This window comes from Dufourea novaeangliae, unplaced genomic scaffold (assembly GCF_001272555.1).
Source record: "Dufourea novaeangliae isolate 0120121106 unplaced genomic scaffold, ASM127255v1 scaffold246, whole genome shotgun sequence".
NCBI lineage: Eukaryota > Metazoa > Arthropoda > Insecta > Hymenoptera > Halictidae > Dufourea > Dufourea novaeangliae.
In genome coordinates this window covers 1028938-1045787 of record NW_015374139.1, presented here as the reverse complement: position 1 = coordinate 1045787, position 16850 = coordinate 1028938, and the positions used below count along the sequence as shown (strand labels likewise).

The window sequence follows — 16850 nt, the reverse complement described above, 5'->3', positions numbered from 1 at the left end:
TACATTCAAGGGCGCAGCTACTGAAAGGATCCCCGGTGTAACCAGGCTGACAGGAACATATCGGCACGTGGTTGATCACGTTACACTCGGCTCGAAAACCGCAAGAACCAGGACACGGATCTTTGCATCGTTGTTGCATACAGGCTTGGCTCGGAGGACAGTCCGAGTTTATCGTGCACTCTGGTCGACAATTCGGTGGACTTCCGGTATACGTGGCGAGACAAGAACAGGATGGAACACCGTCGATGTTTCGACACTCGGAATGAGCGCCGCACGGGGACGGAATACAAGGATCTTTGGGGATTCGATCGTTCTCGACCGGCACCGTTACTAAAAAATTCAGAATGGAAATCTCTAACAAGGGAACAGCCCAGTATCACCGAAAATTCCGGCTTTTTCTTTTCAAATTCTTCTGCAAGATTCTAGACAATCTAAATAGACGCATCGGGCAATTTGTCGTTAATTCAGGTTTGTTGGGAATAGAAACATTGCGTGAAACCTGCAGTGTTTAAACGAAAATGAGAATTTTCGGTATTAGTACATAGAATCCACCTTGTGGAAGTGCGTCGAAATCTATCTTAACACCCTATACATCGGTGTGATATCTTTAACAATACTCACGTGGCATTGGGAAACAAACGGTGAACGGATCACCGGTGTATCCTCTCATACAACTACAGAGGGGTGCGTGGTTGATCACCCGACAATCTGTGTTCTGTCCGCAAGAGGCTGGACACGGGTTCGCGCATTTTTGTTTCACGCATGCCCTGTCGAAGGGACATTCCGAGCTGGTGACACACTCGGGTCTACACGCCGGTGGTGTACCGATGTAAGTTGGCAGACAGGAGCAAACCGCCACTTCATTGAGCACTCTACACTGACTGTTTGGACCGCATTGGGGTGTGGCGCATGGATCGGTTGGGCTCACATCGGAAACTAAAGGAAATTTATGCTCAGAACATCATTTCATTGGACTCCATATATCACGAAAGACTTTTCGAACACGCCGAGCCGAACTTACCAGCCGGCTGAACAGCGCAATATCGATAGGGATCCCCTGTGTAGCTGAGATAGCAAGAGCACGATGCTCGATGATTGATAACATTGCATTCCGCGTTGGTACCGCAAACACCTGGACAGGGATCAACGCACTTTGTATTGATGCAAGCACGGGTAGGTGAACAATCGGAGTCCACCACGCATTCCGGTCTACAGCCTTCGTAAGGATTTCCCGTGTAACCAGAAAGACAGGTGCACGCGCCGACATCGTTCCTCTCGGTGCATTGTGCGTTGGGTCCGCAGGGCGAGGGTAGACACGGATTCACTCGTTCGTCTTCGACTGGAAATCGATTCTCGTAATATTCTGTGCTCGCGATAAATATAAAGATTTCATGCCGTGGATAAAATATCGAGTCGCTACGAGGGGAATTTGAACTTTTTTTTTCATTATTTCTTACGTAACATTTTTATTAAATATAATAAATAGAATGGCAGTAATCGGGACATTCACTCCTTATGTATTTTAAATCTCGTAGCAACCCGAAGAACACCATCGTACGAAATATATATATATATATATATCTCTGAGAGCCTTACTAGGTCTGATCGAGCACTGTATAAATGGATCACCGGTGAAGTCTGACTCGCAGTAGCACATGGGTGTGTGACTGACAGCACGACATTGTGCATTGACGCCGCAAGAACCGACACAAGGATCGCGGCACTTTTGATTGATACAGGCCTGATCGTTGGAACACTCGCTGTTACTGACACATTCCGGTCGACAATTCGGCGGAGAACCAATGAAACCGGACAGACAAGTGCAAGACGGAGAATTTCCGGCGATCTGGCACTGGGCATTAGGTCCACAAGGTGATGGCTGACAAACGTTTATCGGTTCTGGACGTCGCGGTGCTACAAGTATATCATTACACTTATTGTTATTTGAATTGATCATGATTCGTATATGGACAATTTAGGCTAAAATGCGTGACAAAGATAACTTACGAAGTGGCACGCATCGAACGAAAGGATCACCGGTGAATTCCTCGGGACAGTGGCATATGGGATTACGATTGGCTACCGTGCAACGAGCATCCAATCCACACGTCCCGACACAAGGATTCCTGCACTTTTGATTCGTGCAGATCTCGTTCAGGGGACAGTCGGTGCTCACGATACATTCGGGACGACAATTCGGTGGGTTTCCGAGGTAAGCAGGCACACAGCTACAGATCGCCTGGCCGTTATTGGGCCGGCACTGACTGTTCGGTCCGCATGGTGACGGTGTACACGGAGTGGATGGAACATCGGCTATCGAAAGATTATTATCAATGTAAAATTCCCTAGAGATTAGCCGACGCAAAACTGCTACTATCGTTCACAGTTATTACCTATGGCAGGACGACAGTAGGCAAAAGCATTTCCTTCGAGACCCGTGGGACAACTGCACATGGGCACGTGGTTAACCACGGTGCAGAGTGCGTTGCTGGCACAAGTGCCTACGCACGGATCCTCGCATTTATTCCTAACACAGGCTCGATCCCGTGAACAATCGTTGTTCAACACGCATTCCGGTCGACAACCGATAGTCGAGTCGCCATAGAACTCTGGTAAGCAGGAACAAATCCCGTTGTCGCACTGAGCGTTCGGTCCACACGGAGAAGGATTGCACGGGTCTACGTCCGCTTGCACGACTAAAATTGGTGAAAAAAGTTCAAGGGAATCAGTGGCAAGATCTTGATTCTTGTACCAGTAATTGTTTAGATATTCTTTACTCACTGGTCGGAATCTGTTGATCGCAACGACTGAAAGGATCGCCGGTGTATCCTTCGATACACGAACAAATCGGCATGTGATTGAATACCGAGCATTGTGCATTAAAACCGCAAGAACCCGGGCAGGGATCTCTACACTTCTCGCGGATACAAGCTTGGTTACTGGAACACTCCGAATTAATCGTACATTCCGGTCGGCAATTTGGTGGGCCACCGCGATACTCTGGCAAGCAAGTGCAAGCCGGAGTTTTTCCTACGTTCTGACAGATAGCGTTTGGGCCGCAGGGTGACGGCAGGCATGGATCTCTTTGTGCTGGTGGCGAAGGATCTGAGAGAATTTCTGAGGAACACAGACGATTAGAGAATTGAGATTTTTACGACGGCCAGGCGTCATACAGTTCTCAAATAAGTTGAGGCTTTTGGGTATAAGTCGTGTCCTTATGGAATTAATTTCATCGACATTTTGCAAGCATTGCAGCTAGCTTCATTAGGGATCAACTGTCACAATTTTTTCATATAAGAGATGGTCTTTTTTCGTCAAAAATGTATGTATAGATGTATATAATAGTATGACAATTGTTTATACCCAAGGGCTTCAACAGTGGGAACTATAAAGAATTTAAGATTGTGGCCGTCGATGAAAAGTGGTAAAGACAGAGATATTAATATGGAGGCACGGATCGTACCAGGGGCACGGAAGCAGGCGGTAAACGGATCTCCGGTGAATCCATTGTTACAGAAGCAAATTGGACTATGATTGATGACTCTGCAGTTGGCGTTCACGCCGCAGGAGTTGGTACACGGGTCCGTGCACTTCTGGCTCACGCAGGCACGACTCGGAAGACACTCTGTGCTGACCACACACTCTGGTCTGCAGTTTGGTGGACTGCCGACGTATGTCGAGGCACAACTGCACACTGCTTGATTGTTGGACACGCGGCACTGACTGTTTGGACCGCAGGGCGATGGGTTGCAGGGATCGACTATTTGTGTATCTTCTAAAAGAATATATGGTGGGTGAGAAATATTTCCAAGTTAATATCTATTTTTAGATAATCATTTAAATATCGAATTATGATTATCAAGTGTTGGGCTGTGCGGAAATTTATTTTTCTTACGGTTCACCGGGCTCAAGTTGCAATATCTGAACGGATCTCCAGAGTATCCTTGAATACACGAGCACATAGGAACATGGTTAACGGTGTAGCAGACAGCGTTCTGACCACAAGCACCGGGACAGGGATCCTGGCATTTGGATCTCGAGCAGGCGAGATTCACGGGACAGTCGGAATTTACAACGCACTCCGGTCTGCAACCCTCGTACGGGTTCCCTATGTAGTCGGGCAGACAGGAACAAGTGCCCGCATTTCCGGACACTCTGCACACTGCGTTCGTCCCGCACGGCGATGGAGCGCAGGGAGCTGGTCTTTCGTCTTCGACTGGAGATTGAATTGAAAAATCGTTCATTACAATGCTAATTTGCTGCACCGAATAAGGAGCTCGAAATGACCCTGGTCAATTTTGATTCTCGTTTTTCCAGGAGAGTAGAAAAATACTGTGGGCATCTTTAAGAATCTTAAGAATCGGTCCATTCTCTTTTCAGAATAAATTAGTACATACTCTCCCGTTCGTAAGTATTAGGAAATTTATCGAATATGCAGTAAATGTATCGAAAGCGTTACGAAATTACTGGAAGTCTGAAATTAAATATTTCTTACGGGGCATTAAAGCTCAACGAGTAAAGTTTATGCTACTATGTATAAAGCAATATTAACGTTGTCTAAAATATATAATTTTTACGAAACATCGCATTTTCTACATACGAACTAGGTGTCCTAATGTACGTATGAACGATAGAGTAGGTCGTTTTTGACTACCAGAATCTTGTTGTTATTACAAAAACCAAAAACTCTGACGAGGGTCATTTTCATCGCGATATGGGCACTTACTTGGTACCGGAGTACACTGGACGAAAGGATCGCCAATGAATCCTGATCTACAAGAGCAAATTGGAGTGTGACTGAACACACTGCAATCAGCGTTAGCTCCGCACAATCCGGGACAAGGATCTGTACACTTCTGTCTGACGCAAGCTTGACGAATCGAGCACTCGCTATTGGTGACACACTCGGGCCGACAATTCGGCGGTGTACCCGAGAATTCTGGCAGACACGTGCACGCGGGAACTTGGTTCACGACTTGACACTGAGCGTTTGGACCGCAGGGCGATGGATAACAGGGGGTGACCGGTGTTTGGGGCTCTTCGACTGGAGGATCAATTCAATAAGATAGATTAAAAGAAGTGACCTCGTCCCAGCTGTCGTGGTTATTTCAAGATCAAGCTGTTTACATGTTAAATTTCTCACCTATCGGGGCGCAACTGGTGAACGGATCACCGCTCATGCTCGACGGACATCTGCATATAGGGTTGTGATTCACTACAGAGCACTCCGCTCGGAAAGCGCACGAACCTGGGCAAGGATCTCTGCATTTCTGATTCACGCAAGCTTTCGTCAGCTCGCAATCCGAGCTGACCGTGCATTCTGGTCGACAAGTCGGTGGATTTCCAATGAAACCTTCTATGCATTTACAAACCGCGATTCCGTTCACCTCTTGACAGTGACTGTTCGGGCCGCAAGGCGATGGCGAGCACGGTCTCAGTGCTGCGACTTCTATATAAGAGATAGAGAATTCTGAATTGAGGGATGTAAATAGGCTAATCGAAATATTCGGAGAATCATGCGTCGGTGAAGTTATACCCTGCACTGGTGAACAAGAAATAAAAGCGTTTCCGGACATTCCTAAGGGGCAACTGCACATCGGCACGTGGTTTATCGTCTGACATTGCGCGTTCTGGCCGCAAGTTCCTATGCACTGATCCACGCATTTGTTTCGCAGGCATGCTCGGTCGCGGGGACAATCGTTGTTCATTACACATTCTGGTCGACAACCGGCGTACGGATCTCCTTGGTACTCTGGAAGGCAGGAGCAAGAACCGTCGCGGCAGAGGGCGTTTGGACCGCACGGTGATGGATTGCAGGGGTCCGTAATTGTATCTTCAGCTGTATAAAAATCGGGAATCAGTATATCGGTAGTCCCGAAATTAGAACAATCTTTATATATTTGTACCCTACGTTTAGTATGCACCTGTGAATTTGGCAACGTTTGTTCTTCAACACGAAGAATAAGAAATGTAAGGTTACATGGTTTAGAGGTACGTCGAAAAATTAAATTACTCGCGAAACATCCTGAACAAAAGGGTATCAAAGTAACAGGCGAAAAAGTCTCTCACGTATGCTAGGCTTTGGTACGCAGCTGCTGAACGGATCGCCGGTGTATCCCTCGGGACAGGAACAAACCGGAACATGATTCGTAACTGTACATCTAGCTCCAAAACCACAAGATCCTGGACAAGGATCCATGCATCTTTCCCTGATACAAGCCATACTGCTGGAGCACTCGGAATTGATTGTACACTCTGGTCTACAATTTGGTGGAACACCAATATAGGAAGGTGAACAAGAACAGGATGGATTTCCTCCGATGTCTCGACACTGAGAGTACGGACCGCAAGGGGACGGTAGACACGGATCTTGTCGAGCGGGCGTGAACTGCTCTATTGGTGGACCTGTGAGGTTCGAAAATATGAATATATACACCTATTCCAAAACTATCGGGGCCTTTAATGAAGTATAGAAACAATACGAACGTGGCGTTGGGAAGCAAATCGAGAAAGCATCTCCAGTGAAACTCTCCCGACAAGAGCATATGGGACTATGATTGATAACTCTGCAAACAGCGTTTTGTCCGCATGGATCCGGACACGGATCGATACACTTCTGATTCGTACAAACGCGATTCGAAGCGCATTCAGCGCTCGCCAGGCATTCTGGCCTGCATCCAGGCGGAGAACCAAGATAATCAGGTAAACAGGAGCAAACCGCCTGGCCGTTGTTCTCTCTGCAAACGCTGTTTGGTCCGCAAGGCGACGGTTTACAGGGATTCATTGTACTCGGTAAAGTGACTGTCGAACGAAAGATCGTGTCAGTAACATAGGAATCGTCTTCGATTTATGGAGAATTCATGTGGAACGATCTAACGCGTACCTATCTCTTCCTCGCGACAGAATCTGAACGGATCACCGGTGAATCGCGGTAGACAACTGCAGCTCGCCAGGTGATTGATCACCTGGCAGACCGCGTTCTGGCCGCAAGTACCGGGACAAGGATCCACGCACTTGAAACTGACGCAACTTTTGCTCGGGACACAGTCTGTATTTATGACGCACTCTGGTCGACAACCCTCGTACGGATTTCCTGTGTATCCGGACAGACAGGAGCACGAACCTACACCGTTTCTGTCTGTGCAGAGGGCGTTTGCTCCGCATGGAGATGGCACGCAGGGTCTCGGTACGTACATCGGTATGACTGAAAGAGGAACGGTTACGATCAGATTTCGATACGTTGGATTGAATGTGTCTGTATCTTCGAATACACTGTCCAACAAATAAAAACTGTTTGTCTTTCCGATCCACAATATCCACTGGGTGGATCCTTGTAGAGCTTTCGACACCATTTCCTGGATGGTTTCTTCGTCAGAAATATTTACTACAATAAGAATTTTTCGTAAAAATGCTAAAATAATGCGTATAAATTACGCGCATCGACTTTTTCAATACACCTTGATGACCATTTATAACCATTCAAAGTCACAAAATTTAATAACTGGATACACTGATATATCCAGGAAACTCTACTCAATCTTTTAATAATTATTAAATTGAACTTCCCAGAGTTTTTAGTCTTCGCGTAATACGTTATTTTTTGGGTCCAAAGTCGTGGGTTTCTACAAAAATCTGAGAGTGACAGAGCAATTTTGATTCCGCATTCGTGTCTGAGACGAGAAACTCTACAAGGTTCACCCCGGTGGATATTACAGATTAAAAAGTTCCTGTTGAACAGTAATATTTAACAAGAAAGTGGGCCGAAAAGGATCCTCACGTTGTTCGACAACACACTGGGTGAAAGGATCTCCGGTGTAACCAGGAGAACAGGTACACATAGGTGTATGGGACACAGCGCGACAGACTGCGTTCGTTCCGCAGGATCCGGGACAAGGATCCCTGCATTTCTGATTGATACACGACATGTTGTTCGGGCACTCGTTGTTGCTTATACACTCGGGTCTACAGCTCGGCGGCGAACCAGTGAATTCTGGCAGACAAGAGCAGGACGGGGAGTCGTTGATCACTTGGCACTGAGCGTTCGGACCGCACGGTGACGGTACACAAGGGTTCTCTCGAGGTGGTTCGTCTAAAGCTGAAATAAAATATGATTCAAGGGAGTGTTTGTATTTCTCGCGTATGTATCTGCGTTAAAATTAGACGAATTCTTACGTTTCGCGAGGCATCTGACGAAAGGATCACCGGTCATTCCAGCCGGGCAATCGCAAAGTGGATTATGGTTCACCACTTGACACGTTGCTCTGATTCCGCAGGAACCAACGCATGGATTGCTGCATTTCTGATTGATACAGGCTTCCGTTGGACCGCAGTCCGTGCTCACTGTACATTCCGGCCTGCAGGTAGGCGGTATACCCACGAAACCGGGTATGCAAGTGCACACGGCTTGATCATTCATTTGTCTGCATTGACTGTTCGGTCCGCAAGGTGTTGGGTTGCAGGGATTGGCAACGACTGGTTCTGATATAATCGAAGATATTTTCATTAATCGTTCCGAGACCGACAAGGGAAAATTCCGATTTTCTTTTTCTTTATACTTTGCCAGGTTTGAAGGGGACCTCGATAGATACATCGGGCAATTTTTCGTTTTTTTTTTTTTTAATGATACTTGTGGTTCTTCTTTGAATTTGAATCAAATACATCAGCGAAAACAAAAAATTGACCGATGCTTCTGTCGATGTCCCCTATAATCCAGCAGAATTTAAAAAAAATCGGAATTGTCTTCTCTGACTTTCTTCCGCGTTTACTCTACCTCTGAACGGATTGCAAGATATAAATGCGTTTCCAGACATTCCAACCGGACAACTGCACATGGGAATATGATTGTATACGTGACAAACCCCGTTCTGACCGCAGGTGCCGATACAAGGATCCACGCACTTATTGCGCAAACATGCTCGGTTCAGGGGACAGTCCGTGTTCAGAACGCATTCCGGTCGACATCCGACATAAGGATCGCCTTGATATTCCGACAGACAAGTGCAAGCACCTTGATTGCATTCGGTGTTGGGACCACAGGGCGACGGGTTGCATGGGTCATCGGCTACTAGTACCACAGCTACAATTGTGTTCCATACTAGTTACTCGAAATCTTTCAAAATTTACGTCACACGAATACGAAAAAAAAAATCGCCGAAAATAAAGTAGATACTTCTTACGGCAAAACTATCGGGAAAGAATGATTTTCTTGGTATTTATCATGATCTTACGTGGGGCAGGAGAGCAATTGCTGAAAGGATCGCCGCTGAATCCCTCTATACAGGTGCAAATCGGCACGTGATTGTAAACCGTGCACCTTGCCGCCACACCGCAAGAGCCGGGACACGGATCGGTGCATCGTTGCCTGATGCACGCTCTGTCGCTGGGACAGTCTGTGTTCACTGTACACTCTGGTCTGCAGTTCGGTGGGCTGCCGAAGTAATTGGCTAAGCAGGAACAAGACGGGGTTCCACCGATATCACGACATTCGGAGTACAGGCCGCAGGGGGATGGTAAACAGGGGTTTTGAGGTAGAACTGGTAACGTTGGTTGTGCTACGGAATCGAATAATTGATCACAATTAAATAGAGTTACATTATTTCCAGCCCATCCGTTGAATTCAAATGACTTACGTGAAAGAGGGAAACACCTGGTGAACGGGTTGCCGGTATTTCCGTCTCGGCAGGTACAAATCGGACTGTGGTTCACGACTAGACAGTTTGTGTTCTGTCCACACGGGCGGGGACATGGATTCACGCATTTCTGACCAACGCAGGCGCGATTCGAGGGACAGTCTGTGCTCACGACGCATTCTGGACGGCACGAGGGTGGAGTTCCGGTGTACTCGGGGAGGCAGGAACATACAGCATTACCGGAAACCACGCGACATTGGCTATTCGGCCCGCAGGGGGAGGGAACGCAGGGATCCGCTGGATCTTGGAGGATGCCTAAAGGGGGTCAGAAATCGAGGGATGACGAAATATTTTAGTGCACGGTTCACAGGTTGAATTATGTTCAAACGATCTATACTTTACCAGTTTCTCTGACAACTTGGCAATATCTGAACGGATCACCGGTGTAACCAGGGTTGCACGAGCAGGTGGGCGAGTGATTGATAACTTGACAGACAGCGTACTGTCCGCAGGCACCGGGACACGGGTCCTGACATTTATTTCTAACGCAAGCGAGGTTCGAGGGACAATCTGAGCTAACTGTGCACTCTGGTCGACATCCTTCGTACGGATTGCCGTTGTAATCGGGTAAACAGGAACAGGAACCAACGCCATCTTGTTCTTTGCAAACGGTGTTCGAACCACACGGAGATGGCGAGCACGGGGTGGATAATCCTAAATGAGGAAAGAAAACACATTTTGAATAACTTATACAGGACACGGAAAATTAAATCGGTATCAGATTAAATTTCCTTACGATCGTCATATGGAACGCATCGGGTGAATGGGTCACCGGAGAAGCCGCTGGAACAAACACACATAGGCGTATGGCTGACTACACGACACTCTGCGTTCGTGCCGCAAGATCCAGGACACGGATCTCGGCATTTTTGATTTATACAAGCCAGCCGATCGGCGCACTCGCTGTTGCTGATACACTCGGGACGACAATTCGGCGGAGAACTGATAAATCCGGGCATACAGGTGCACGATGGGGAATCGTTCGATACCTGACAGAGAGCGTTCGGACCGCAGGGCGATGGTTTGCACACGTTTATGAGTTCCGGGGTGGACTCCACTGAAGAAGGTGGTTAATAAAATGTTACGATTAAGTTCGTCGAAAAGAAGGATACCGAAAATTTTCATAATACAATCTTTAAAAGGGTTCTTACTGATCGGATCACACTTTACGAAAGGATCTCCAGACATTCCCGAGGGACAACTGCATATAGGATTGTGGTTCACGACCTGGCACCGCGCACGAACGCCGCAGCTTCCTGTACACGGGTTCACGCACTTCAGGTTGTTACAGGCCTCGGTTCCGAGACAGTCCGAACTGACCGCACACTCTGGTCTACAGGACGGAGGATTTCCCAGGTATCCTTGTAAGCAAGCGCAAACCGCCTGTCCGTTCACCGAACGACAGACGCTGTTCTGGCCGCAAGGTGACGGATTGCACGGTGTCACCGGGGTCACTGCTGCGGATACAACCGTGATGAATACTTTCAACACGTCCGAAAGAGTAAAATCAATGAAACCGATTTCGATTTAATAACTATACTCGGTCGCGTTACCTTGAAGCGGAGCGCACAATACGAAAGCATTTCCGGTTGTTCTCTCGGGGCAACTGCACATCGGAACGTGGTTGAAGACATTGCAAACAGCCGTCTGTCCGCAGGTACCGGTGCAGGGATTCACGCATTTCTTACGGACACACGCCTGATCCAGGGGACAGTCTGAATTTAGGACACATTCCGGTCGACATCCCGCGTAAGGATCGCCTCTGTATTCAGGCAGGCAGGTACACACGCCGTTGTTGCATTCCGCGTTTGATCCACACGGCGAAGGATCGCATAGGTCGTCGGAGATTAATTGTTCTATAAAATTACGGAAAGGTACAGAGAATTACAATGAAGATCGGAATCGTGTGAAATCTGAAGGAACTGGACAAGATATGCGTCTTACGGTCAGGAGGCTTTGGATAGCAACTGGTGAACGGATCACCGGTGTATCCCTCCAGGCAGCTACAGGTGGGCACGTGATTCAGCACGCTACAACGGGCGAACATGCCGCAAGAGCCTGGACATGGATCTCTACATTTCTCTCGCATGCAAGCTTGACCGGGTGAACAGTCGGAGTTTACTGTGCATTCTGGTCGACAATTCGGTGGGCTGCCGATATAGTTCGACAAACAGGAACAAGAGGACATGCCGTTGATGTTACGACATTCCGCGTTTAGACCGCAGGGCGAGGGAACACAGAGATCCGAAGGTCGCACCGATAGAGGGTAATCTAAAAAAAAAGTACAATTTGGAACGCGTGCAGCACACACCTTGGAAAATTGATATCTTTACACGAAAGAACCTAGTGACTCTCGAAGAATCTCTTAGGGATTCTTGGATTCAAGAAGACATTTTCTCACCTGGCATAGGGAAACAACGACTGAACGGATCGCCGGTGTATCGTGTTCTGCAGGCGCAGATAGGACTGTGATGGACAACGTTACACTCCGCGTCGAGACCACACGGACCGGGGCACGGGTTTGTACATTTCTGTTTGATACACGCCAAGTTTGATGGACACTCAGAACTGACCACGCATTCCGGTCGACAACCCGGTGGGTAACCGGTAAAATTCGGCAGGCAGGTACACACCGCTTGCTCGTTAACCACACGACAGTCGCTGTTTGGTCCGCAAGGCGAGGGGAAGCATGGATCTCTCTTTTGTACAACTAGGATAAAGTATGAAAAATCGGAATAAAATCCTTCTGACAGAATCTGAAAGTAGAATTGCGATGATTCACGCTACCATCTTCCACGATTGGTTGACAGAACTGATACGGTTGTCCAGTGTAACCGGGGAAACAGGTACAGGTCGGCAGATGTGTGACCACCTGACACTCGGCGTTACTTCCACAGGTACCGGGACACGGATCTTGACATTTAGAACGAATGCACGCGCTGCTGGGTGGACAGTCAGAGTTTATCGTGCACTCTGGACGACAGCCTTCGTATGGATTACCGATATAATCGGGCAAACAGGTACAGGAACCTACTCCGTTTTGTTCCTTGCAAATCGCGTTCGAACCGCAGGGCGATGGCATGCACGGAGTGGTAAGAAGCGATTGTATTTCAGCTAGAATCGAGAAACAAATCGATTACCCCGTGTTCAGGGAACAGAGCTTTTAACAAGCTGATCAATGAGAAACTATCGTCATTTCTTACGTCGTCTTTCGAGACACTGGGTAAACGGATCACCGATGTAACCAGCGAAACACACGCATATAGCAGTGTGACTGACAACTCTGCATTCAGCGTTCGCTCCACAGGAACCAGGACATGGATCTCCGCATTTGTTGTTCATACAGGCTAAATGGCTCGCGCATTCGCTGTTACCGATGCATTCGGGTCTGCAGTTAGGTGGTGTTCCGATAAATTCAGGCATACACGAGCAGGATGGTGAATCATTGAACAGCTGACAAACAGCGTTCGGTCCGCACGGTGATGGATTGCAAGGATTTACAGGGATCGGGGGTTCCTCCACTGAAATGTACGGATAAATCAAATGTTTTACAGATCCTAAGGTGAATTTGATTCCGGTAGAACATGCAAATCTCACGTTTAGGCTCGCATCTCCCGAATGGATCGCCGGTGAAGCCAGCCGGACAGCTACATATCGGGTTATGATTCGTCACTTGGCATTGTGCCCCGACTCCGCATGTTCCACCGCAAGGATTAATGCATCTCTGATTGCTGCAAGCCTGATTCTTGGGGCAGTCGGAGCTAACTGTGCACTCCGGTCTGCAGGATGGTGGCGATCCCATGTAACTGGGCACGCAAGAGCAAACCGCTTGCTCGTTCACCACCCGACAGATACTGTTCGATCCACAGGGGGATGGATTGCATGGGTCCTCGGGTCCTGAAGTGGAGACGAATCGGGAAATTAGAAGTTCCTCTGATAATTGTATGTATGTACAGGGTGTTTGAAAATTATACGTCACGGCTACCATTGCGTTATTCTATATCTCTAGATCGGTGGAGATCTGCAAAAGAAAGTCACTGCAAAATTGACTTTAACTTTGATCTTCGAGGTCAGTTTCTTATTATTGGTGCGTATTCGACTAGTCATGAGGATAAGAAATCTGAAAGGAACCATGGGAGATTACCTAGGTCTATTCCTAACACCGGGTTATTGGGCGCGCAGACGTTTACGCGTAGTTATGGTGACTGTACTGTATAGGACAGCTGACGCGTGCGTCGGAAGTACGCTGACCCATACATATATGGGACAATGAACTGTGAACGTTTTATGGCAAGAAAAAAAGAAGGAAGATATGGGATATACATGTATCGGTGTATCTGGGGTATCTACTATAACTGTGACATATAATTTTCAAACTTGTTTGACTGGGAGAACGTACCTCTGCTAGGACGACAAGAAACAAAAGCATTCCCGGTCATTCCAGGTGAACAGCTACACATAGGAATGTGATTGTAAACGTTGCACTGCGCGTTCTGACCGCAAGTCCCTGGACACGGGTCCAGACACTTGTTACGAATACAGGCTCGAGATGTCGGACAATCGGTATTAAGAACGCATTCCGGTCTACAACCGGCATAAGGATCTCCTTGGTACTCCGGCAGGCAAGAACATCTGCCTCCGTCTGTGCACAAAGCGTTCGAGCCGCACGGCGAGGGGTTGCAAGGATCCGCGGGTACAACTTCATCCTCGATCGCTGTATCGTTAAGAATATAATCAAACTCGAATAGTGGAAATTACGGAGTAAAATGTAAAAAATCAACAATGAGATTTTTAAGGCAGTGCTTACGTCTTGGATAACAATTCGTGAACGGATCTCCCGTGAAACCTTCAGGACAAACACAAGATGGCGTATGGCTGACGATGTTACAAGCAGCCGATACACCGCAAGAACCCGGACAAGGATCTCTACACTTCTCGTTTATGCAAGCCTGACTGCTCGGGCAATCGGAATGGATCGTGCACTCGGGTCTACAGTTCGGAGGTATGCCGATGTAGGACACGAGACAAGAACAAGACGGCGAGCCGCCAATATCGCGACATTCCGCGTACGGGCCGCACGGCGACGGGACACAAGGATTCTCTGTGACCAGGCCGGGTGGAGGTCCTGCAATTCAAATATGTATTCCGTAAGGGTATATCCTCTATTAAACAGAAAATACTAACAAGCGGAGCACCAAGTTCGGCTAAACACTCCTTAAGATTAGTGTAAGATAAATAAAAAATTATTACAAGTCACAAAAGTTTAAACCAGAATATCTCGAAAACGAATACCCATTCTACGAAAACCAATGAGGGTTTTATATCACTATATATGTACTACAACTTGTACATAGCGTCGTTCCAAAAGCGGCTAGCCAACCTTGGTATTCCTCTTGTAAGTTACCGATCCTGGATCTTGTCTTACTTGGCATTGGGAAACATCTAGTGAACGGATCTCCCGTGTACGCTTCCCTACAGCTACAAACAGGGCTGTGATTCAACACCCTACAGTTAGTGTTCACTCCGCAAGGTTGAGGGCAAGGATTGACACACTTGTTGTTCACGCAAGCCCTATTAGCGGGACACTCGGAGCTCATGACACATTCGGGACGACATCCAGGCGGAGTTCCTATATATTCCGGTAAACATGCGCAAACTGGCTGATCGTTGACAACGTTACATTGACTGTTGGGTCCACATCGGGATGGATTGCAGGGATCTGTCGGGATCGTGTCTGCTATCGCCAAAGAAGTAACAAAAAAAAAGGTTCAGAGTCATTCTGCAGCAGGGTAGGCAAACGAAACTGGTACAGGTTGGTAATTACCAGATAATACGACGGGATTGCAATATCTAAATGGATCACCGGTGAATCCATTTGTACAGGAGCACGTGGGCAAGTGATTAACCACTTGGCAAATCGCGTTCGGGCCACAAGTACCGGGACATGGATCCTGACATTTCTGGCGAACGCAGGCCATGCTCGAGGCACAATCGGTGTTCACGGTACACTCTGGTCGACAGCCTTCGTACGGATTTCCTATGTAGTCTTGCAAACAGGTACACGATCCTGCGCCACTTTGTTCTTTGCACAATGCGTTTGCTCCGCACGGGGATGGTCTACAGGGTGACGCGTCTTCGACGATCGTCGCTACAATTTAAAACACATCGATTCTACTGAAAGTAACTGTATACTCTATGGAATAAACGTAAATATGGTGGTCGACTCGAACTTACGTCGTTGGAGAACGCATTGCGTGAAAGGATCTCCGGTGTATCCACCGATACAGACGCACATTGGCGTGTGGCTCACGGCCCGACATTCCGTGTTCGAACCGCAAGCGCCTGGACACGGGTCCCTGCACTTTTGATTGATACAGGCCAGATTCGACGGACACTCGTTGTTGCTGACGCATTCTGGCCTGCAACTCGGTGGTGTACCGACGAAATCGGCCACGCACGAACAAGATGGCGAATCGTTCACCACACGACACTGTGCGTTCGGTCCGCAGGGAGACGGCTGACACGGGTTTACGGGCACAATCGGTCTGTCCGCTATCGAAGAAATTTTAGATTTGAAACCGTGTGGACGATGACTCTAAATCGATCGAAATTGTATCATTTAAATTCTTCTTACGTATCGGATCGCATCTGGTGAACGGATCTCCGGAGTGTCTCGGAATACAAGTGCAAATCGGATTGTGACTGACAACCTGACATTGGGTCCTGAGACCACAGGTGCCTGGACAAGGATCTATACATTTTTGATTGCTACAGGCCAAGTTACGCGGACAATCGGAACTGACAGTGCACTCGGGTCTGCAAGATGGCGGCGTTCCAAGGTAGCCTTGAAGGCAAGAACAGACAGCCTGTTCGTTCACGACGCGACACTGACTGTTCGCACCGCAAGGAGACGGTCTGCAAGGGTCCTGGGGCATCGGTTCTGCGAGACAAGTATTAAATTGTTTAAGTAACAATTAAATTGTTAAGTATACACATAAGGTGTTGACAGGAATGTGGAACACGTTCACAGGGTGAATTCTACATGCTTGAATTTGTTAAAAAGGCGTGACATGTGTGATTTTGAATGATTTGACAGAACTTTGTAACGCACTTAAACTTCAAGGTAAAAAACGTAGGATGTAACAATGTGCTGTGTGTGTG

At 47.7% G+C, this 16850-nt stretch overlaps 1 protein-coding gene across 1 annotated transcript in view; it reads right to left on the bottom strand.

The window, feature by feature from the left end:
• Positions 1-16850, bottom strand: part of LOC107191305 — an 87066-nt gene that overhangs the window by 25947 nt on the left and 44269 nt on the right. The window contains 35 exon segments of the mRNA XM_015580303.1: positions 4-330; positions 622-936; positions 1022-1339; positions 1597-1914; positions 2008-2313; positions 2394-2696; positions 2782-3117; positions 3464-3772; positions 3896-4216; positions 4727-5044; positions 5144-5449; positions 5537-5839; positions 6055-6405; positions 6487-6818; positions 6907-7204; positions 7778-8095; positions 8173-8478; positions 8771-9076; positions 9228-9551; positions 9630-9932; positions 10032-10343; positions 10426-10746; positions 10820-11143; positions 11243-11545; positions 11634-11960; positions 12091-12399; positions 12477-12803; positions 12893-13210; positions 13287-13586; positions 14101-14403; positions 14488-14814; positions 15115-15426; positions 15514-15837; positions 15924-16241; positions 16324-16629. Coding sequence (XP_015435789.1) covers positions 4-330; positions 622-936; positions 1022-1339; positions 1597-1914; positions 2008-2313; positions 2394-2696; positions 2782-3117; positions 3464-3772; positions 3896-4216; positions 4727-5044; positions 5144-5449; positions 5537-5839; positions 6055-6405; positions 6487-6818; positions 6907-7204; positions 7778-8095; positions 8173-8478; positions 8771-9076; positions 9228-9551; positions 9630-9932; positions 10032-10343; positions 10426-10746; positions 10820-11143; positions 11243-11545; positions 11634-11960; positions 12091-12399; positions 12477-12803; positions 12893-13210; positions 13287-13586; positions 14101-14403; positions 14488-14814; positions 15115-15426; positions 15514-15837; positions 15924-16241; positions 16324-16629 — 11049 coding nt within the window.